Source organism: Harpia harpyja, chromosome 22, assembly GCF_026419915.1.
Source record: "Harpia harpyja isolate bHarHar1 chromosome 22, bHarHar1 primary haplotype, whole genome shotgun sequence".
In the NCBI taxonomy this organism is placed as follows: domain Eukaryota; kingdom Metazoa; phylum Chordata; class Aves; order Accipitriformes; family Accipitridae; genus Harpia; species Harpia harpyja.
The window spans coordinates 695,724-720,922 of NC_068961.1; the positions used below are offsets into that span (position 1 = coordinate 695,724).

General features: G+C 39.2%; 1 protein-coding gene across 1 annotated transcript; it reads right to left on the minus strand.

The window, feature by feature from the left end:
* Positions 1 to 6,879: 6,879 nt before the first annotated feature.
* Positions 6,880 to 25,020, minus strand: SYAP1 (synapse associated protein 1). Its single transcript, XM_052774115.1, has 9 exons — positions 24,731 to 25,020; positions 20,049 to 20,167; positions 17,896 to 17,962; positions 16,226 to 16,299; positions 15,756 to 15,895; positions 13,877 to 14,022; positions 10,630 to 10,688; positions 9,478 to 9,625; positions 6,880 to 7,918 (listed from the first exon to the last, which is right to left on the minus strand). The coding sequence occupies exons 1-9, from the start codon at positions 24,924 to 24,926 to the stop codon at positions 7,791 to 7,793; spliced, it is 1,077 nt and encodes a 358-aa protein (XP_052630075.1). The 5' UTR covers positions 24,927 to 25,020; the 3' UTR covers positions 6,880 to 7,790.
* Positions 25,021 to 25,199: the final 179 nt, after the last annotated feature.

Here is a 25,199-nt window from a genome sequence, read left to right on the forward strand (position 1 = left end):
ATACTGCTTCCTAGTAAGTCAGTTTTTACAGAAGTTTAGGGGTTTTTGAGGATAGCGGATGCAGGCGTGGTGAGAGAGGTGCCATCAGCTTCCGAACTCAGTCACAGATCGCCAGTGCGCTAATTGCTCACTGTGCTATTGTCCTCTGAAGAACACAAATGTGAAATTGAATGAAAAAATTACTTTTAGTATTTTCAGTTACATTTACAGTTCTCTCCCTATGTCTCTCTGTGTGTTTTTGTGAACTGTTTTCCCTCAGAAATGCATTTACCGGCAAAGTGCATGTCAACAGTACTGGAAGTTCATATTCCACTCCTGCAAGCAAATACACGTAGTGGCAGGAGGATGAGAACATATTTGCAGTTGTGCCCTGCTAATGACCTTGCTGGAGATTGCTCGTGCAAGGGAGGAACAGTCATGGACTACACACTAGGAACAGCCAAGTAGATATTCCACCCAAAGGGCTATTGCCAAGAAGCTGCTTAATTATTGGGCACCAAAAGTAGCGGTCTCATGTTTTGACAGGGAAGAAGCTGAAATTTTAAGAAAATTTAGGAAATTCTTTCCTATTATTATTATTTAGGATATAAATAAGCATCCATTGGTAAAAACCTTGAGTCATCAATTTCTTATAAATTTTCAGGGTAATCTGTTTTTGCGATCTACATCCAAGTTACGTGGTTATTACCACACTTAAGAGTAGTCTCTAACTTCATGAACCCTGTACGCCTAAGCGGCCAGTTTGACACCTCTCGAGTACTTCACTGCCCTCATTGGGGTGGGGACTCCTGGGCAACTTGCTAAAAATGAGTTACCTCATTATTTTTTTAAACACATCGGTAGGGTGACAACTAGAACAAGGTGTTTAAAGAATGGCAGCCGAGAAGCTGTGAAATAAAGACAGTATTTCTTTTCTTACAGCATTGTTACAGCTTGCAATGCAGTCAGGAAACTATTGAAATGCAGCACCAAATTTAATTTTGTCCTTTTCTCATGGTTACTATGATAGTTGCTTTCATTGAAATTTTCAAGAAGCTCTGGACTACCAGAATTGTTCTTGGAACACTTCACCCCCAGTACCGAGTAGGAACTGTAATTCTTCCAATGTGACGTTTCACAGAATGTCCAATCAAAAATGAAAATGAAGGCAGGAGGGAAACAGAAAAATACAAACAAACCAAAAAACCAGCCCAAATCACCACTATTCTACTGCAGAGGATCCTAAAATTCAGTGACAGCTACTAGGGAGATTGCCTGGGGCCCAATGTGGACAATACTGCAAATACGTACTGGCTGAACATACAGCTATAAATAAAAATGAACAAGATGTCAGGTGTCCTGGTTTTGGCTGGGATAGAGTTAATTTTCTTCTTAGTAGCTGGTACAGAGTGTTATGTTTTGGGTTCAGTATGAGAGGAATGTTGATAACACTGATGTTTTCAGTTGTTACTAAGTAGTGTTTAGACGAAGTCAAGGATTTCTCAGCTTCTCGTGCCCAGGCAGCAAGAAGGCTGGAGGGACACAAGAAGCTGGGAGGGGACACAGCCAGGGCAGCTGACCCAAACTGGCCAAAGGGGTATTCCATACCATGTGACATCATGCCCAGTATATAAACCGGGGGGACTTGGCCAGGGCGGGGGGCAGATCGCTGCTTGGGAACTCGCTGGGTATTGGTTGGTGAGTGGTGAGCAATTGCATTGTGCACCGCTTGTTTTGTATATTCCAATTCTTTTATTATTATTATTGTCATTTTATGATTGTTATTGTTATTTTCTTCCTTTCTGTCCTGTTAAACTGTTCTTATCTCAACCCACGAGTTTTACTTTTTTTTTTCTGATTCTCTTCCCCCATCCCACTGGGTGGGGGGGGGGGGGAAGTGAGCAAGTGGCTGTGTGGTGCTTAGTTGCTGGCTGGGGTTAAACCCCGACATCAGGGTGCACGTGGAATGGGATGAGGAGTAGCACAGGAAATGAGACCAGCATGTGTCAGCTGGGTGGTGTGTTCTCCTACGTGCTTGTTGCACGTGTCACAACTTCCTCCTAGAAAATGAACGCCGAAGGTAAATAAGCTCTAAGGAAGGCCGTCATAAACTACTGGATAGATGGAAAAATGCCTGCACTAAAATACGACAAGAGTGAAAAGTCTGAAATTACTTGCTTGTCTCAGGAAAGTAACACGTGGGACACGATGAAAAGGCGGCAAAGTCAGGCCCTTCTGTTTTCCCATGTCGCACACCGTTCAGCTAAATTACAAAGCTGCACATTTGAAACCAATAGAAAGATTTCCCCCCTTAACACATTAAGAAATTAATTACCCCCCAATACCAATGAAGTAATGAACTAGATTAAAAAAGGAACTGGACATTTGTATGGATAAGAACGATAGCCAGTTACGGATTTGTGCAAACGTACTTTGAAAGAGAATTCGGATGCCGGCCAGCAGGGTCTGAAGGCGAGCCTTGGCTCACTGTGACAAGGCAGGCGGTCGGTCTGGGGATCCAATGAACCTGGCGCTGCTCACTCTAACGCTGCTGCTGGTGTCCTTCGTTACACCAGCCAGGACTGGGGGCAGGACAGCCAGGCCAGAGGCTATGCTTGCAGTTGTGAGTTAAATCTGCCAGTGATTGTCCTCTGGCACCCAGACCGAGGGGACGCAGACCATTCCCTACCGTACCCCTCAGCCTCCAAAGCTGGGTTGCTCACCAGCTCCACTGGGAATAACTCAGTGGCCAGAGGCTGATGGAGAGATTGCTAGCTGGCTCAGGGCAAACATTTTTAGGGGTCTTTCTGTTCATAGGCATTCGGTTTTCAACATGTGCTCAGACGCGTCAGTTGACTGGTATATCCATAGCCAGAGAGACCCAAAGTGTGTCCGATAACAACGTTCCTCCACCTGAAAGGTCCTATGCGCCAGTATTTTTGCCTTCTTAGGCGATGGTTTCAGCTCTTTCATTCACGTGCCCACTAATTCTTTGACACCACATCCGACCGAGATGATTGTTGTTTCCACATCCACACCACATGTCTGCAGAGGCTCCTCTCCACCCCAGTAATGCTCTTACGGCAGCACTTTTCATCCACCCAGCACACAATGGGCTTGAAAGTCTTGTCACACATGATACAGGATGCAAGGTGGTGATGATACAGCAAAAGCAAAACTGTTTGATGTTTAAATTCTAGGTGTCAAAGTCACGAAAGGGCACCTGGCCAGCATTAAAACGTTTCTGAAACAAGTGGGACAAGAAGCTGGGTGTAATCAATGTATTCTCTGGCCATTATTGGACTGTGAGGTAAATTGGGCTCATTTCTCCTTGGGAAGGATAGGAAACGCAGAGAAGCAGCAGCTTTATCTGGCTCTGAAACCTTCACATTTGAGTATGGAAACCATGGCTAAGAGAACAAATAAATAAAAGCAACTGCAGCATTAAGGTTTTGTGCATGCATACAGTTAAACCCCCCCATGCTAAACATGGTTTTCTTTAGCACATCATATATCAAAGCAGGCATCAAATCCTTATTCTTCTAATTTTATATATAACCCTTAACTGCATTTTTCTCTGTCTTTCCCTACTTTGTCAGGATCACACTGAGATAAAATAACCTTTCTGCCCATATAGTTTTGCATTAGGCATTCCTCCTAAGTGTATCTGGAGAGGTTTGTCATAGCTTCGTGAATCCCTGAATTAGCAAAGGAAAACGTTCCCAACTTGTCCCGTAATGAAAACCAGGCTTTTAGAAAATGAAGCAAGTGATTCATTCTTCAAGATAATTTCTACAGAGCACTGTCTCATTAAAAATGATAGAGTGACAAACTAATGATCATTATTTTGGTTGCTCCTCCTCTCGCAATCCTATCTAGTTAAAAGTAACAGCTGAAAAGTACCTTGTGATTTTTTGAATATATTTAGACACACTAATAGATGTGGGTTTGCATTTATATATATGCATGGTCTTCATATGTCTATATATAGAGCTAGTACTGGGCTATACTGAGAAGAAAATGAAGGCATGCATGTCTTCTAATGTTTTTGTAGGAATTGTTGTTTTCTGAAATACTTCAATATAATACAAAGAAAATATAGCAAGAAATTAATTCACTGTTACCATTTCATTTAAAAAAATTGGAACGCTGATCTAAAAAAAAACCACCAACCAAAACCCCCTAACATTTAAAACAAAGGAAAAAAGCATTGAAAATTAGTAGTTTGGAACAAAAATCTACTAATGAATAACATTACTTAAGGCTAGGCTACTGTACTACTGTTGTTGTAGATACATCAGCCAGCACTTACTGAGACATATAGTATCAGGCCAGACAATACATCTTCTAAACTTCTGCTGAATCAAACCCCAGACCATTATTGCTGTGGCTCTCGACGCTGTAATCGTGCAACAAGACTCTAGATACAGCCCATGGACCGAGGGCCCGACACAGCTGCTCTTGCTTGGCAGTGCACTGGTAAGTAACCAAACACACTTCGTTCCCTTTTATGTAATAGCTATTGCAAAGTCAAAGTCAATAATATGCGAGTGGCCAAGAGTTCAAGGATGCATCTCATGGTCAGGTGATATGTTCCTGTACATACGGTTATTCTTTAAGTGCATGAGGTTAAAATTGACATCCTGCACTTCAGTACTACATACATAACCCCACCGAACCAACACCAAGATAACCAAACAGCAAGGAGAAAAAAAAATACTTTTATGACCCAACTGAAGTGACAAACTACAGCAATTCAAAGTTTACTGAAACAATTCAGGATTGAAAGCTTTGCTTAACTTTGTTTAGAGAACAGCTGTAAATGGTCAAATAAAAATGTAGGGGAGCCTTTTACTACACTTTTTTTATTCCAGGGTTTTACAATCTTTCTTCTTCCTCCCTCCAAACAAATCACTGAATGAAAAAACTCCATACACATATTAACTAATACCAACTGAACTAGTAAACTAATAGTTGAAGAGGATGCTTCGGTGCACAGAACAACTGGAGATGCTGGTATCTCAGAAGAAAGCTGTATCGCTGTTCTAAGCTAACCCAAATGATTCCTGGTAATCTTTTCCCTGTTTCTCAAAGGTTAATTCAAAAATCTGCACGTTTAGCTGCTTTTAAAGAAAATTGTCTACAATCTTTTTGTTTTTTTGCTTTTCCTCAATGTTTTAAACAACTGCATTTTCTCTTATGCTGTCTCCACAGGTTGGTATTCTTTACATCTATTCTTGGTTTCTTTTGGCCTTGTCCTTGATTTCAAACTGTTGTTGTTTTGCTGGACTTTAGCATCTGCACCATCCCAGTGCTTGTAATGATGTTGTTAAGAAAACACCAGCATACTTGCTTATGAAATATATTATTATGATGGATTTGGACTACAAAGGCCTGCAAAATTCACCATGAACATCAAGAGGTCTACCTCTGTTCATCTCACATGACAAGTGGAATGCAGACACCTTCCCTCTTACCACCCACAATAAAAACTGCTGGGCACTTGTAGCACTAACCTAACTGAAAGACATGGGCCAGTCCTGAAAACTGCAGGATTACACAAAACTTATTTCAGCTTTCTAGGTTAAAACCAGATATGCAGATTTAAAAATATTAGTATGATTTCTGATAGGAGGCTTTAAATATCAGAGCTCAAGTCAGGTTCAGCCTTGCTACATTATTGCCTTTTTAAATGCAAATTTAAATAGTGGTTTTTTTTTTTTAGACATGCTTTTCATGAGACTTGGAAAACTAAGGTTTTATATGTAGGAGCCATTTTTTTAAGAGATGGAGGTTAGTATCTATAACCATTATATAGGCTACACTTACATGAAAAGAAAGATGAGGCTTGATGTACAAACCCCATGCAAATAAGCCCATCATATAATCTGACAACACTAGGAATGATCAGGCTGGTTTTTAAGAAAGCGCCTATTTGGAGCAGTGATTTTGAGCTCTTCATCATCCAGGGAAGATTTGCCACTATGAGAACAGAACTACCCATCTTTTTAGAAGGTGGTGTGTCAAACTGTACAGCAGACAGATCCTAATGTCTCCGGCTTAAATCTGTGAGCAGTTGTATTTGTCAAGAGTAAACATTAGGCTTTGAGTAGTCTGATTTTTAGGAGCGTAACAGATCTAACTTCTGTGGCCTTTAATTAATCCCAGATATAAAAATGTCCTGAAGTACCTCTTATTTACCATGACTTACCTTGCATTTGTTAACTAAAAGTGAAAAACACTGTAAAAATACAAATCGTGCTTAGGATGAGTTGTAGTTGAGACAGTGTATGGTAATAAACTAATTTGAGAAGCCAAATGTATGCAGGTTTAAAACAATTCATTTTCCATAATGAGAAATACAGGAGGGCTTTCTGTCCAAGCTGCTAATAGAGACAATTTTACATAGCCCTTTCTTATAGTAACAGCAGTTTAAACTACTTAGCTCTTTTCAATTACCACAGGATGAATATTGACTCAGTAATTACAGCTATAATGTTTTCAGTCTCTTTACAAAAGTTTTCTGCAGAATTATGTCATTAAGACAGAGCTTACTTTATGTAACATGCCTATAATCATTTGTGCTTAATGGCTCCTACCTACTTCATTTTACCCCTTTTCCTTCGTATTTCGAAATTCATTAATGTTTTGTCACAGAAGTTTATGAAATAGATGACAAATAGAACATCAAATTTTCATTTACATACAGAAAGATACTGACTTAATGGTAAAACTACAGGAAACATCCAGATGCCTAAGAAGAATCAGAAAATCTTTTAAAGAAAACTATTTTTTATTTAAATTCCATGTCTTAAGCACTGTGACAAAGTATATTTTTGAAATCTGTGTCTGAAGTATGTTTGCCCCCCACTCTGCCCTCCCACCAAAGAAATGAGGCAATTTTATACATATCTACAGTATTTAATAAAGATGTCCAAACCAGACAAAGTTTTTACATAAAAGTTTCAGCACTTAACATAAAGAGAAACATTTAATTTGCTCTCAGTCAGACAGCAAAATTAAATGGAAACGTAAGAGTCTTCTGAAGAAAGAATGCATTAAACCATTTCTCTCTGTAGGGAAAGGCAATATCTTAATATGATGATTTAACAAAAACAACAGTTCAATTCAAGCAGTTAATAACTCTGTTCTTATTTAAATACTTAAATGTTTGCCAGTTAATCATACCTGATCAATCATTAATCAGTACTTCTTCTGGAGTCTGAAATAGTATTTTTTTAACAAATTATCAGAAGTTATTTGATAGGGTTTTCTATAAATTCTTTGGCTACATACATTAAGGAAGTTAAATACACAAGAAAGCTACTAGCTACAAGTACCTTAAAAATAGTACACATTTACAGATTATACAGGCATCAGAGTGCAAATGTGATGAGAGTTATTTTCGAGGACTAAGTTACTTACTACATCCATTTTTACATGCCAAACAGAAGGCTGTAGACAAAAAAATTGAGATTCTTAGATTTAGAAATCTCTTTGCCGAGCTTCTTGACCACCTAAAAATGCCAAATACCTCAAACTAGACTGTTGCTTCATGTAATAATGTTATCACTTTTAATTATGACATATAACCTGCAGTGTCTGTCTTTTTTTTTTTCTTCTGAAGAATGTAGAAGTTCAGAAACTGCTCATATAAAGAACAGAAATGCTGGTTGTATCCCCATAGGGAATTATAAAGATTTTAGAGTCCTTTATGTCTTTTGAAGATCTTTTGTAAGCAAAATATGAAAGCAGAAATCCATGTCAGTCCTCAGAAAAAACTTAGGGTTATAGTGATTTTGTGAAAATGCTTAATTTTCTTCTTGCAGCATTTCTTCTATTTCTTTATCCCAGTTTTCATCACGCTTTTCTGATTCCGTCACCACCTCATACTCTTGAAGCTCTTGTTGCAATTCCTTTTCCCAATCAGCAGTTTCTTCTACAAGAGATAAATGATGTGTAAGAATTAACTTGTTAATATAGAATGTTGCTTATTTATATAAAACTAGATGAATTTGCACTGAATTTCTCTTATATCCCCCTTAAGGGCAATTCCCCTTAAAAACTAAAAAAAATTCAAAAATTTCATCTTCTTACTGACCACAGACAGGAATTAATTAATACACAAGTCTATATTCCCATGTGCATACTATAATAAAGATATAAAAAGCAAATACACAGCTTAGTCATAACAAGCGTCCCTTTGCAAGCTCATTTCCTAGTCTTTCAGTCTATCAGCTGAATCTCCCTTTGTACTTTTCAATCTCCAGAAAAAAAAATGAAGTTCCTAAGTTTGTTGAATATACTGTTAACAAAAAAAAAAAAAAAAAAAAAAAAATCAAGATCAAATACTGTGGATAATTTAAAAAAAAGAAGCAGGTATTCTCACTGACATTTGTAGCTAGGCAAGCTCATTTAATCAGGGTTAAAGGTAACAATATTTCATACTTCAGGGCAAAAAAATGAGTCAGAAGGCATTCCTGTGTTGTTAATGTCTGTTTTAACTAGCTCTACCTATCATATGCAAGAGTATGGGGGAGGAGATGGGTGTTTGATGTGTTACATGTTGGTTAGTACTTCAGCCTAGGTATGAGGGTACGTAATTCCATAGTCCAAGTCACTAAGGCCAGCTGAGATTTCTCTGAACAAATTACACATTAATGACTTATTGAAACACTTCCATCAAAAAGCTAGATGCAAGGAACTGATATTATTTATTAGAATTCCTCAAGCTTGGCTATGTATTGGAAAAAATAACAATTTCAGAAAACAAGGATTCAGCAACACCCAAAACACATTATTAAGATGAATTCTGAAAATTGTATTATGGTACACATCTACATATACAAGTGTCTTCACAGTAAATTGTTCATTATGTATGGCCAGTCACGTCACCACAGATTGTTTTTACGCTTTTTACACTAATACTAGTTCTTCTGAATAATTTAAGTATAAGCCCCACTTTATTTCTTCTCATCATTCTCAAAGCTATTTGTTAAATTTTAACTGTTCTAAATGCATGTAACCCTTTTACAGCAGATGCATCTGCAAGCTCACAGTCTGGTGCAAATACTGCCTTTTTAGCTGGTGTCACAAGAGGAAAACACAGCCTAACTTCCAAATACTTTACTTTACCTACAAGGATGTCAATTAAAGAAAGAAAAATTCATACGCATAAGGACCGGTGAAAGAGAAGGCAGGGAAAGGAAGAGGTAGACAGAAAAAAATAGTCCACTGTCACATTCATAAAAGAGCCACCTAAAAATTGTTAGGTTCTTTGGATTTAAACTCCTCACAGCTAACATTCTGTGTAAGATGTGGTTCGACTGCGGTGAGAAGTATCATTAATTTCTGCAATATTTCATTGCAGGTTGTTTCATACACTTTGAAAAACAGTCATGAATCTACTTTCCTAAATCGAATTACAATTTCTTTTTTTTAAATCAACCTATCTTAGAATTGCTGTATTTAAGATACAGAAGGTAATAATAGCTTTACCTTCTACTACTGAAGTCTCTTCTTTCTTTTTGTCTAGCACCAGTTGTTCCATTTCTTTTCTTAGGTCTTCCTGATTCAGATTACAGGCATCAAAAGCATCACTCACAAATTCTGATACACCTGGACTTGTGGAAATCTCCTCCTCATCCTGCAGTAAGACAGTTTTGTATAAGCTTATCCAAAAAGGGGAAAAAAAGGTTACCAATACTTCCACTCATGTGGCTGACTGCCTTTTAAATAGAGCCAGCAAAAAAATAAACCAAATGCATTACTCTGACAACTATTTTTCTTTATGGGCTATTTTTCTTTCAGAGTATTTTTGTACAGACAAAAATGTTAGATAGTTGTACTGAAAATGGTCTGCTTTTTATTCTAGGCTCCTTTTTGTGTTAACAACTTCAATTCTGTTTTCGTAAACTTCAGAAATAATAATAAACTCGTAAGTAGTTTACAACAGTATCTAAGACCAATATTAAATTTTGACCACAATTCAGTAACAGTTTTCTACATACAAATTAGATTAAGAGTGGACTATTCTTTGGAAATCTTTCTAGCTTGATTTAGTCCACTGCATATTATTGGCAAGTGAATGCATAGCTCTGCTTCTGCCAAGAGTGTCCTCTGGTACTGATTTTACAATTCAGAAATGAACAAGGGTCATTACGTGTCTAAGTTAAAGGTTTTTGCAGTATCAAGCAAAACTCTTCTTGCCATTGCAATAAAATAATGTCGCTATTGCAATGCATCATTTAGATTTCCTATACTTAAGCCTGACAGCTGCTGAAGATTTGGACAGAACGTGGTACATAGGTATATTTTCATGAAGGTATTCCTTGTATGTAGATACAATGCAAACCTTCTGCTCCAAACATTTTGGAAATGTCACCCTTTATAATAAAACATGGTTTTACTCTGATGTGCAGGATACTAATGAGAGTATTCTTCAGATAAGCTACTGTTTCTTCTACTGAAAATGAGTTTAAAGTGTATGCACTAAAAATTAGCATCACAGCAGAACAGCAGCAGGTTAGGACTGTCAGATATTATATTATTATGGTTTCATAGCACAACTTACTCAAAAGGACGCATAATTACCTCTTAAGTAACAGTTTCACATACTACATACCAGCTAAAATATAACCAATTCTTTACCTCTTGAGATTTTATTTGAGGCTTTATTGTAACAGGCGGTGTTTTTGGCCGTACTGTTTCTGTCAAGAGGGGAAAAAAAAGGTAGATTACATTTAAATATATAAAGATCTCATTTAATCTGCATAGCTATTAAATGTACAAGGAAATATTGTATTTTAAGTTTTAAGGAATTCTGGTGGTTAAAGGCTGAATTCAGCCATAGGTGAAGCATTTGCAACAACAAAATGGAAGAGAAGCAATTTTCTATTCTTAATTAAGGCAAATTTAGCAAACCATTTCCTCATTATGACTCCAAAGTTAAATCACAGGAACCCCTCTGCCCCTCAAAACGATCCAAAGAACTACATAAATAGGAACAGTTGGGAATCTGAAAGAATGTCTTCTATAAAACACTTACAGACTGCACCACATGTCACAAGATCTTTAAAGTTACAAAGGTGTAGATTTGGTCATGAGATCCAGTTTCTGCCTATTCACAGAAGTTCCCAGACTCCCCTGGTTAGGTACTACTACTGACATGGGGACTAGTTATTTCTTAGGTGTACCAGACTACATCTGTATGCACACCCCTAAACGCACACAAGAAGAGTACACTGCAGCCTTACCTTCTTTCACACAGGCAAAGGAAGTCGCTGAAAAACATAAACCCTAGAAGCTGTTCCCAATTCCCTAAGAAAACTCACTGTCCGTTCTGTATTTAGTAGCATGGTGCTAGGAAGACAACAATTGTTTACAAGCAAGGACAGATCTTATTCTTGGCAGGTAAAAGAACACCCCAGCTTTCTTCCTCATGCAACTAGCAGGGCAGAGAAGTCACAATAAAGAGCCAGGTGGCTGCAAGAACAATTATATACAAGGCAGGTTGTGGTAGTGACGGAGTGCTTGCTTAGCAGTTCTGTTTGTTTAAGCATGCAAAGCAGCTCTGAGCTTGCAGCTCTGCTTACTGCAGTGTGCCCAGATGGACACTTCCTGCTTACTCAGCAGTTCCTGGAGGGGGAATTTTTTCAGGTTTAATTTTTAAGATTAAGATCCATTCTAATTAAAATCATTCCCTAATTGGTAGCTGTCACTGCTTATACAGCTCATCTACTCAATGCCCACTGCTCTGTCCCATCCTCTCTCTTCCTTCCCCTTCCCGATCTTCAGAGGATCTGTTACTGCACCCAACACCGCAGCCAAAGAGGCTCCAGGACTCGCTGCTCAGGGAGGCTGTAGAACATGGGCACTAACTCTTCGCAGCTCAGCACCGAGCGCCCAAAGCACTGCACTACGGAGGTGCCTCAAGCTCCATCTGCTGCTCTCGCGCAGAAGCGGCACAGCAGCTCTGCACTGGGCCATGCACCAGTCCGATATGACTAACATACCATTAGCCCTGTTCTGGATCTACTGGCCTGGCATCATCTCCTCCACTGCTGCTGTGCTGTCTGCCCCTGAGGGCAACTCGATTCTCAAGTACATAGTTACTAATACCTGGAGAAGGACTAGAACTTGGCATTTTGTTATAGATCTTATAATAGCCTCTACACTAGAACGTGGAATGTCTTCCATTTGTCCCTTCTTTTTTCCTTTCACATCAACCATGCTAATTTAACTTTGTAAAAACAGCAGGTAAGGAGGAGACAGACAGAGATAAAAATGGAAGGCAATTAATTCTATTTTATAGACATCAGTCAGCTTTAAGAAGAAACTCTGAACATTATGAAGAGTTACCAACAGGCAATTACTTCCAGTTTTAGCCTCCAATTAGGGAATCCAACCTTCAAAAAGATTATTTAAATCCAAAATAACACATGATTCAGAGCTTCCCAAATCTGTGCAATCTTTGAAGCAAACAAAACATGTCTTTACTACAGTCTGGTAAATGTATCTTTGCCATTACAGAATATACAGCCATTAGGACAGTAAATCTATCTGCATATCCTATACTGGTCTTCTGAATTGTATGAGATCTACAACAGGCCACAAGACAGTGCCTTTTTTTTTTTTTTTTTTTTTAAAATGAGGATATGTTTTGTTTTTGGTCACAATGGTAATTTTACTAGAATAACTCTTTGGGTATTATCCAGCAACTTTCTCTTTGACTGGCAATTTCCAAGGGTTTGGATGACTCAAAGATAACAGTTTTGTTGTTCATAGGGTCAGTTGCCATCTCTCCTGTAGAGCTGAGACACTTTAATTAAAACAGCCATAGTTTGGCAAATGTGAGTACTGTTAAAAAAAAAAAAAAAAAAAAGGTTATGCTGCCCTAGGAACTTACAGTTTAAGACTGCTCATTTACCTACTTATTTAGCTGGCACAAAGGAAACCTTCAGCTCTGTAATTAATGATGGAGTAACTTCTATTTGACTAGCCAGTCAGCCACAAGAGCAGCAGCCACCTTTTCTTCTGAAATTGGTTTACCGAAGCAATGATATGCAGAAGCAGAAATCAAATCAAAACAGCCTGCCAAGATTCTTCAGGTGTCCTACCGGGGTGGTGAGCGTACCTAGCTTAAGCTAAGATTTAATGAGCTACTAGTTATCTTTGTGTCTTCGCCAGTAACTGCTTTATACTCTTTAAGCTGCACATATTCCTGCTTGCAGAATTTGTTTGCACACAGATAAAGATGCCCAGTGGTTCATAAGAGGGTCAGTAAGAATCATCTGTATAAACTGATCAATGTAACTGAAGACGCCTACATTGAAGTGGCTTTTTCATCTCAAGGTTCAATGCCAGGTAGACTCCTGGTCCCCATCTTCCTCCATTTCTACAATACATTGTGGGCCTTTCCACATCCTGCATGTGTGTCTGCCTTCACCACCACAGTAATTCTACCCTCATATTGCTCACTAACTTCTCTTTGGCCTGAAACCTAAGCAAAAGCCAAGAGCAAACCATGTGCCAGCTGGCTGGATTGGTTAGTACCTACTGTCTTATCAGGTGAACTAAAAGTACCCCCTACTTCTTTCTGACAAATCAAAAAAGCACACCAGAGACCACTAGTGGTCTTGAGCTGTTACAAGCCAAGTACAAAATTTCATCTCTTGAGGTCTCCACTCTTCTGATAAAGTTGGCTGAAATTGGAAAGTGGCTTAAAAGCACTAGAGCCTCCTCCTCCCCCATCTGGACAAACACATGAAGTACGGCGAGAGAAGCCCTGATTTAATAGGAAATCGAGGATAAAAATTCAATGTCACCTGGTGTATACAGTCAGCATGCATGACTTGACTTAACTTAACGAGCTGTGCTAAACAAATCCTTCCCATACCTTTCAGTTGGATATCCTCTTCTCTGCCTTTGTTCTCTTCTTTTCCTACTGCTTGCTGTTGAGCTGCAAGTGCAGTGAGTTGCGCAGACTGTTTAATTAGGGACACCCTGTAGAAATAATTTCTCCAGAACACCTCCTCCTTTACACTAGAGAGGACAAACAGATTTTGATTACTACATTTGGAAATATGGTTCCTTTTACAACCTAGCAATGAAATAAAATTAAATATGCAGAGGCAAGGAGTAGACATAGCTGCCATTCAAGTAAAAATTTAAAAAAGGCATTTCTGATATTAACACAGTTTAAAAAAAAATCCATCCTTGTAGAAGTTCTTGATCTCTTACAAGACAGTTACAATGGACTTGAACATAATAATAATAACAACGATGATATAACTTCAGAAAAAGCTTAACAGCATGTAGCAATACATAATTTAGAAAAATAAAATGCTATTCCATCTCTCTTGCCAAATTATCTAAACAAACCCAACAAGCCAAATAACCCTGTTCACTTCCTCTCTAAAACCAACACTCTATCATTGCCAAACTATATTCACCTACATCTTCCCTAGACCTGACATGGAACTGGAACATCTTCGATCTATAGGCAGAAGCCGTTCCTAGATTGCAGCAGAACTATTCCACTACCTGCACATCTTTCAGCATGTCTGCAGGACCTTCCGTAACTGGAAACTGCCATCTCGGAAACGACCAGCTCTGATAAATGGGAGACCACCCCATTCCTTAGGTAACATTTCCCTCTCATAATCCTCCAGCAAGCAAGAAAAGACCCAACTTTAACCCAGAGGGAGGAGAAGTCAGAAATGGCAAGGCCTGTGGGGAGGAAGGTGCGTAGGTCAAGAAAGAAAGAAATAAGAGAGTGAAGTTACCTTCCTGCCCATTCAGGCAAACAGTGACTATTGAGATTAAGAACAGGAAAAAAACCCTATTAAGCAATGTGGCAGTATAAGCAAGGACAGCATGACCAGAGGCTGAAGATGGACTATCAGAGACAGATCTTATGAAGACTTAGAATACGGGCAGAGCTTTAGGACTGACAGCAGCAAAGAACAGCAGGGAAGGAGGTAAATAAAATGAGGAGCTGGGAAGGTTCATAAAAGGAGGAGATTTAAGAGAGAAAAGCTCACAAAAAAAGATGTTTTCTTTCCCGTTTCCATCCTTAGACAAGGAGATTAATGTTGGGAACTGCTACTTAACAAGAAAGTTTACCTGTGAAACGAGCTTTAGGAGCAGAGTCTGGGGCTGGAGAAGGAAGGAGAACAGCACTGGAATAAAGCTGGGATCAAGAAGCCATACTGGAACAGGCCATAACTGCTGGCACAAAGACCTTATGGATCTTTTAGGTCCACTAGAAGGCAGGCAGTCGCAACATAGAGCTTTTTCCATTGCCTATTCAAAACCAGGTTTTTTTTGCTTGCATTGCTGCTGTTTTGTGACGCATTCTTTTACCATTTCTCCAGGGGACCTCTGACTATCTCCAATAACCTTTCTGGGGTGTCAGTTACACCAACAGATCTGAACGTTTTTGTTGCTGCTTTTACTTTTGTTTGGGAAAAAGATTTTCAATTAATTTAGCACACTGGACATGGAAAAATTTAAGGCCTCTCCCATTCTTAAGTCAACAGGCCCTTATTAGTTCTGAATGTCTAACAGATCTACTTCTCTTCTTTCCTCCAATTGCTAAACCGCAATGCATGTGCAGTATTACATGCATGTGAAATTAACAGATGTAAAATATATACAGAGGAAGTACATAAAGAAAGAATTGAAGGAAGTGAAAAGAAAAAGGAGTAATTTACGAATGTTTACAGACACATTAAAAGTACAACGATACATAGTTACCAGCAGAAATTACTTACTGTTTGGGAACGAGATCAAACCTCATCCTATTGAGAAGTTCATCTTCTTGTAACATCACCATTGCAACAGGGTACATTTGATCAAAGTCAAAATTAAACTGCACGCCTGCTGGAGGATCCCGCAGAAAATTTCGTTTATCCTTTGAAGAACATATTTATGGTCATTAACTGATATCAGAAAAAGGGTATCATATTTCACACACAAGACCAGCAAAGCAATCCCACTTCTCACATCATTCTATCATACCACAAAGCTGTAAAGCCTTTATAAAAATAAAAAATTATATTGGGGATCTACTTTGGCTCAAGTTGATACTGAAAGAACTATTTACTCTTGCACATGATCGGTGCAGTGCGAGACACATTAAAAGAAGTATATTGAAAATACGTAATTTAATAATGCCAGCCAAACTTACTTTTAACCTCTCCAACAGAAAAATTTAAAATCTTACAGGAAACGAAATACTTACTGCTGATAAGGCCAGTATTTGTTGTTGAATTGTCTCTTCTTCATTGCTGTCTACCCAGGGAGGCACTGCTGCTTCTGTTATTGAAAGGAGGAAAATAATTGCATGTGTATTACTTTAAAAAAAAATAAACCACCTTACATAAAGTAACATATAACGTCACAAAAATAAGCAGACTTACATCAGAAAGCCAATTCATTGTTCCTTTTTCCTAAACTAAGCTCATGGCATAAGAGAGAAACTCTAGGAATGGATCTTTGCTTATCAGAGGTAAAAAAAAAAAAAAAAAAAAAATTTTGCTGGTTGCTGATTTCTGTTATTGTAAATCTAAAACTGTGGGGATTTCTTTGAAGTGTGCACCAGTCAGAACTTGGTGCCTCTTAGTTTAGTCACTGAAGCAGTGCTGTAGAACTGGTTAAGCTGCCTGCACATAGAAATTTCTAGATTCACTTTAAACACATAAACTTAGTTTAGACAAAGTTTTCAAAATCACTTACTATTGTATTAATTTTCTAACACCCAGAAGACACCAATTCTTTAATGATGGAGAAAAATAAGTTACAAATTTGTTATAAATTACAAGATGTTATACACTGAATAACATACTCGAGTTCAGCTGATTTACATATTTACACAGATACTTCCAAAATAGTTCTGTAGGCTGTACATAGAGGAAAATAAACAATTGTAGATGTATAGAAATCTATTAATCTCTTCACTGTCAATACAAATTCAGCCTACAGAGACATCGTGATGCATCTGTAACAGTTAACAAATAATTCTTGTGCACTTAAACTAACAACGCTTATTTGCCTATGCACCTGATATCAACAAGATCTTTCACCCACATGGATTCACACCTCATGCTAATGCTTCTTTCTGTTAGGCCATGTTACTCCTTCTTTCACCAATCTAGCTACCTATTTTCATGAAACTTGTAGAAATACATTAACAGATGCCAAAGTTTACTAACAGAGACAAAAAGAAATACAGACAACGCAATCATGTAAGCAGCCTTGCTGCTTATTGCATTCAGGTAACACATTAAAAGAGATAAAACCCAATGATGAAATGCAACGTAAAAAAAAAAATTGTGTTTATTTTAAACTCCCAAATAGATCCACTGATGTCAATAGTACATGGGTGGATAACTCAAAGGATTAGATCACAGATAATTATAAAGCAAATGATTTATGGGAAAGCAAAAGAGCAATTAAGCCTTTAATATAAGCAGAGCAACTCCTACAGCAAAACTAATTAAATACTACAGTGCAAACCCTAACCCATGTTTTTAATTTCATTACGAAAATGTGACATGATTGCTAAAGCTCAAAAGTAATCAGCATGCCTGTTTTCAATAAATACACAGGCTTAACATTCAAAACAATAAGAGATCAGCTTTGCTAGCACAGTGATCTTTGAGTTAATTTCATAAAGCTGAATTTGGTTAAAAAAGCAAATCTAAACCAACTAGATAATGTAACACTAACCTCACTTAAAAATGTCATCTTCCTATTCCACGATATATGTTAAGTTCTGCCATAATGTGTTTCATTAAACAGTTTTCTTTATTAAAGAGTTTTGATAGATTGTTTAGCTACAGCTCAATCATCCAGCTTCCAGCAAGTTCTAGCTCATGTAACGTTATGTATTATCAAAAAAGCATACGTTACCTGATTTTTTTGTTTGCTGTTCTTGGACAAATTTTTTCTGTTCCTTCTGAAAATCTCCAATAATTGTCTAAAACAAAAATTATGGAACCACAATAAAAAAAAATTCATTCCTCTTGTTTCATGTTCACTCAGAAAGTGCTTTCAAATACATTACAGGATCATATTCTTATATCCCTGGTGGCCCTTCTTCTAAGTTAATTAAAGGTGTTTCATGTAAATCGTACATTCTCCTTTACTGAAACATTCAATTTTGCCTTTAAAAGTTTAAACTGTTGTGTAGGTTTTCAAGATTATATTTATAGTTTTATCAAGTTCAGGGGACAAAAAAAAAAGGAAAATCCTAGCTGATAATTTGAACATCAGCATACTATGCATATACACTTACTGCCTTACCATATCAAATACAGACAACATAGACTGTTTAGACTTATTCAAACATGTTTTAAAAGCATTAAACTACGTTCAGAAATATCCTATATTGAATTTAGAATTAAAAAAATGGAGAATGGTCTCAGAAGTCAGCATGCCATAATCTAGAAGTAACAATGCAAATGTTGTTCTGTAGTTGAAAGCAGAGGCAAAAACCCCATGAAGCTAGAAATGAATACCACTCTCAAAATACAAATTCTATGCAGTGAGGTCTTTGGCTTAACAAGTTGCCAAAAAGCATAAAAATCTTCAAGCTAAATCCTGATAAATTCCTATGATTTTCAGTGAGAGAACTGTGGTGGTGCCCATTATACAAATAGATCATTGTGGTTCCTCCTGGTTGTAAGCTATATGAATTTTTGGTATTTATGGAATAAAATAATTTATATGATATAAGAAAAAAGCTTTACGATGATATAGCTATAATCCTGTTTCTCCTATATGTAAACTTATTAGTCAAGACAGGGAATTCATATTACTCTAAGGCATTCACAGAAAAAAGAAAATGGTATTTTATGCATAAAATACGCTGTAGGTACTTAGCTACAGTTTCTTATGAGCATGATTATTTGCATATTAAATTACCAAATAACCTTCTTACTTGATTTTTCCTTTTTGATGTGGATCAAAATTACGTTAGACTCTAATATACTGTAGTAGGAAATATAACTCTGCTATTATATGTAGACAGTTGTCACTAAAAAGTCAATGAAGTCTGGAGACAAAATTCGATCATAGCAGAACTTTAAAAGTGTCATTTGATGATTAATTTGGAAGACAACATGAACACTAATTATATCAAGAAATTGAATTTCACTGTATTAAAAAAAAAAAAAAAAAGCACCAACACTTCAGTTCCCCTGAAGGGGTGTCTGAGACAGGAGCAGGAAGAGGGGTCTCGCTGGATCTCCCACATTTGACTCTCCTGGATGCACAGTCCCACTACAGCTCGGTTGGTTTTGGCCAGTTCCCTTCCCCTTCCAAGCCACCCTCGCTAACAAACACAGCAAAACACTACATAGCACTTATTCCTGCTTTTTTTTTTTTCTTCCTGCCAAGCTTGTGACTTGGAAGCACTAGAAGAACACTTGCTGGCAGAAGTTAAGCAGCTGGAGCTGGCAGCCAGGAACAGAGAGGGCAAGAGACAAGCTGCAGGGTTGGAGTGGGGGAAAGAACAGGACAGTAGCAAGCTGTTCCATTAACTCACTGGGTCTCCATGAAACCGTGCCTGTAAAGCTCTAGGGTCTTCGCACACAACATCCACAAAGCTGACCTAATTCTGAATCTTGCTTCGCAGATGCATTTAAGATGCAAGCTATAGCATTCTTCTTTCAACCTAAATAAACTGGGGCAAAAAAACCAAACCCACACACCTCACAGACATCCCCCAACTGCCTGTCTACTAATTCTTCCAGCCTTTCCTCCTATGTCAGCATTTTTTGTATTTTCTTCTGGCCTTTCTGCAGTGAAAGTCTTTCTACATCCTTAAGGAATGGAAGACAGGTGCAGTACCGAGTAAAGCAGAGTGACCATTTTGTGGCATGTCTGCCCTGAATAAACATTTCAGTCGCATCATTTATTGTGACAGGAGATACCTGCTCTTCAAATACATAATTCCTAAAGTAGGCTTAAAAAAACCATGTTATCACATACCAGATTTACCATGTGTTACAACAACAGTAAGCGAACAGATCTTTCAGATCAAGTATCTAGAAATAAGATACCTTATCAATGATACTGTCGATTTTTCCTTCTTCTACAGACTTCTTTATCGACTGTGCTGTTTCAGCAACGGATTCAGTTATCTTTTTTGTAGCGGCAGTGGCAAAATTGAAGAGGTAACCTTTCACAGATGAGAAGAGAAAGACCTGAAAAAAGATTTCTTTATATCCAGTTATCTTACTAGATTTATTTTCCTTTCTCTTTAGACATTTGGATACTCACTGGAAAGCTTCTTTCAAAATAATTTAACCCAGCTTCTGGCCTACAAAGAACTCCTAAAACCCTATTTATGCTTTTCTGGTTCATATTCTTTAGTGACGATGATCAAACTGTACGTTTGACCACAGCTTTCTGTAAACCAAACTTTTATACATGAACCTTGTTTACTAAATCAAACATTCCTAATAGTCTTTGAAATATTGCTTTCCAATGAATTTTCTGAAGCGATGTATCTCTCCTAATTTCATTTAAGTATTTTGGAGACATTAAGCAATAAAGTAACTTCAGCAACAGTATTAAAACAGAATTATATATTTAAGAATATCAACATGCACAATGAAGTCTCATGAAGTAAGGCAGCAAATGCATGAAAAATTTCAGGCAAGTAACACTTGAGATACCTTCAAAAGTCTTAAGATAGAAGCTTTCTCTTGATGTTTGCCCTTTTCTGTTTTGCATTGTCTTCCTCTTTTTAGCTCCACGAGAAGCGCTGTGGCCCTGTTTGCTTATTTTTATGAGTATGTTCAGCGTCAGAACAGCAGTAACAAATACTTCCAAAGACTAATTAGCATTTTTTACATTAGCAGTGCTGAAGTGAAGAAAGGTGGCAGGGAAAGAACTACATAGCATGGGCAGTTGCATTGTATTGTTCATTTTTAATTAAGGAGAACAAACTTGCAAGCAACAAGATGCGTATCACAAACCTCCAGAAACATTAAGCATCAGTTTATTGACAAAGGATCTTAAAACAACATTGGTATTGTTTATGCCACAAGCACTTTATTACGTTTGAACAGTTGTATTATAACTGTAATATCACAGTTACAGTATATATACAATGATAAAATATTGGAAAGTGCCATAGTAAATACAATGATATAATAATTGCAGAAGGACCTAGATAGATTGGAGCATTGGGCAATCATCAACGGCATGAAATTTAACAAGAATAAATGCCAGATTCTGCAACTGGGACAGAGTAACACCAGGCACAAGTTGTAAGTTGGGAGAGGAGGTGGCTGGAGAGCAGCCCTGCAGAAAGGGACCTGGGGGTGCTGGTCGGCAGCAGGCTCAACAGGAGCCAGCAGTGTGCCCTGGCAGCCAAGAGGGCAAACCCCATCCTGGGGGGCATCAAACACAGCACGACCACCCTGTCAAAAGAGGGGATTATCGTGCTGTATGCAGCCTCGGTACGGCCTCGCCTTCAGTACTGTGTGCGGTGCTGGGCCCCACAATTTAAGAAGGATGTGAAGGTCCGTGAAGGCGTTCAGAGGAGGGCAACAAAGCTGGTGACAGGGCTGGAAGGCATGTCCTGTGAGGAGCGGCTGAGGACTTTGGGCTTGTCTAGCTTGGAGAGAAGGAGCCTGAGGGGTGACCTCATGGCTCTCTGCAGCTTCCTGAGCAGGGGACATGGAGAGGGAGGTGCTGAGCTCTTCTGCCTGGGATCCAGGGACAGGACTCACGGGAATGGTTCAAAGCTGCACCAGGGGAGGTTCAGACTGGACATGAGGAAGCGTTTCTTTACTGAGAGGGTGGCCAAACCCTGGAACAGGCTTCCTAGAGAGGCGGTTGATGCCCCAAGCCTGTCAGCGTTCAAGAGGCATTTGGACAATGCTCTTAACAACATGCTTTAACTTTTGGTCAGCCCTGAAGTGGTCAGGCACTTGGACTAGATGTTAGTTGTAGGTCCCTTCCCACTGAAATAATCTATTCTCTTCTAATTCTAAGGTTAGAAGTAGTAATGGTGGATCTAAACTGTGTAGTAACTATCAAGGACATATTTGATGCATTAGTAGGAATACAAAGCATGTGCAATGGTAAGAATATTTTAGTTATTCCAGAAAATCAACTTTGACTTTTATACAGGGGACTTCTAAAAAAAAAAAAAAAGAAATAAAAAAAATAAAACAACCAAAACAACCACCAACCAGCACTTCTGTTTCAAACAAACAAAACCCACCTTCCTTCTCAAGACCTCACAAAAATTCCAGTTTCCTTATGGGTTAGAAATGTATGAAATAACCTCACCATGCAAAAAAAAGTGAGTTGTTTTAACACAGTTGTTAGCCACTGTTAGAACGAGGTACTTTGGAACATTTACGGCACTTTTTGGAAAGCTGACTGTTCTTTGTGGTACATAAAATATTCTCTCTTTACAATATCACCAAATCAATACTGAAACATGCAGAGGTGTAGCCAGCCCTTAAACAAGCCAGTTTTTTATATGCAACTTCCACTTATAAGCCAAAGAGTGGCAGCAACCAAACTTCCTTCAAGTACTCGCTAGCATCTTTCATATCTGTTATCAGGCTTTACAACCCATCACATGCTTCACATTGTATAAAAAAAAAGGCCTATATTCTACACTTTAGATAGAGACACATATACTATCCCCCTTATGACAGTAGAGGAAGCAGCAGCCTACCGGATTGTTTCCTCCCTACCAGCTTTTATTGGTGGTTTTATGTATCCCTGGAAACTTTCTCATATGCAATTGTTTTAGGTGCAAAAGGTGCTGAAACATTTGCTGTCCAGCGACGTTTTGGTATTGTTGGGTAAAGTGGTTTTGGCCCGTCCTGGAACTGGTCTGAAGAGCAAAATGCTTTTTATTTCCATCGAGGGCAAATATTCTTCTGAACTAAGGTACTTGCAAAACCTCAAGAGGTGGTACTTGGCCTTAGAAAAACAGAATTAGTGGTGGAAAGCAACACTTCCACTTTCCGACAGCCAAGAAACTTTCCCTCCCTCTTACAATCTATGCCTGTATTAACAATATGTATCTAGCAGTATTTTTATTAGTTCACATTGACAAACTCTCCTAACCTTTGTAATGATGCGATAATGAGCAAAAAATAATGTATGTAAGGCTTCAGTTTTACCAGCAAAATTCTTTATGTGCTAGGGCAGTCTTTCCACGCAGCTACCCTGGTTGTTAGTCATGCAGATGTTTCTAGAGTTACCATGTGTTAAAACAGTGACGCCCAAATCCTTATAAAAAAGCCTTTCCACCGCAATCTTCTCTGGTGTCACAGATGATGAATCCATGGATCAACTAAAGCAAATTCTCACTTCCAGAGCAAATTATGGGATGGACCTTTATATCTGTAACAGTCAATACTTATACTTCCCCTGAAATTCAAAGTCTTTTTTCCCTTCCTGAACAAGCAGAGGGACTACCAGATTAGGATCGATTTACAACAGCCAGACAAGTACTTGACCAAACTACACAGATAAACTGCTGCAGCTCAGATAGCCCAAGGCAAAACACAGTAAAGAACCATCTCAGACTAACCTTTCAGATGATATTGATCCAGCATTTCAGAGCACCAGTAAAAAAACCCATACTTTAGCAACGAGTACAGAACTGTACTACCTACACTTCACTTCTCCCATAGTGACAACAGAACAGATACTTAAAGAAATGCTGTTCATTTAGTAACAATTCTGAGAAAGATGATAACTGAAAGGAACATTTGCAGCCATTTGCTTGGTTCATATTTTAAACATCCAGGTTTGTTTTTTTTTAAATATTTTTTGATTTCCAGTGAGGCAACATCCTTTAACAGTGCACAGAATCGTTAGCAACTCAATCAAGTATTTCTCATTGCCAGTAACTGCTATTCAAAACGAATCTCTGAAATGCAGAAAAAATGAAGATGAAATTAGAGAATTCCAGCTTTATCAATTGCACAGGATTGTTTCAGAACTGTGGAAGAGACTGGACAAGCTGTATGAAAAACTCCACCTTGCGAAACACATGGTAGTTGTGCATGCTATAGACTGCAGTTAACAGATGTGATTTAGAAGAGGTGCAAAACAAAGATATGTGAAAATATAAAATAGAAAAGGGTAGGAAGCAATGACTTTCAAAACTTTTCACCGAGATAATTTTCCAAACTAGCTAGCCTAACCTGAATTATCATTTACATCTGGAAAGATATGCTTCAGGTTTGTTTTTTTCTTTTTTCAAAAGAGCCTTCAGGTCACTTCATAAACTTGCATTCCCCGTTTCGCGTCACCGTGCAAGCTACGTTAGAGTTGTTGCTATCTAGCTGAGAAGCGGTTTTTCTTTTACGTTTGCTGAATTGAGAACAAACGTGCTTAACTCATCTTAAAACCTGTCTGTAATTGTTTAGCTCGACCACAGCTTCGCTTGAAGTACCACTGGTCAGTACCAGTAACTTCTCCTCTAAGCACGCATTAATCCGGTCTACCTTCCCTCCTCCAGTTGCTACCCCGTGCTACCCTCTCACCACACGAGGGGAGTTTTGCTGCCAAGACCACGGTTGTTTTTTTTTTTTTTTTTTCTTTTAAAACCAGACCCACAGCAGCACTCCCCGCGTGAGGACGCCTGGGCGCGACACACCTCTCCAGCAAGCGAAGCCCTCCTTTCACTCAACCCTCTCCCCCGCACGAAGGGCCCCCGGCGGCGACGCGTGCGGGAGGGGCAGGACAGGACACTCACTGCCGAGTCCCTTGGCCTGGCTGAGGAGCGCCTCCGAGTCCGCCTGCAGCTCCGCCTGCTCCGAGCTCCGCACGGCCGCCTCTGCGCCTGCCGCCGCCGCCTCCTCCTCCGCGGGGCTGCTCCTCTCCTCAGCCGGCAGCAGCTTCTCCTCACCTGCCCGCTCCAGCCCCAGCCAGCTGCCCAGGCCGCGCAACATGGCGCGGCAGCGGCGGCGGCGGCCGCGCTCGGCCGTTAACGGGCGCTCCGAGCAGACCAGCCGCCCGCTCCTTCCGCATACGCCACTTCCGCCCCGTTCGCGGGGGAAGGGCGGCGGCTGCGCCGCCGCAGGGGGCGGGGGGATAGGCGGGGCAGCGGATCGGGGTGGGAGGAGCCACGCCGCCGCCGCCGCCGGCGGAGGGGCGGGAAGCGCGCGCGCCCTCCCGGGCCTGGCTTGGCGGAGCCGCGCCCCGGCGGGAAGCGGCGGGCTGGG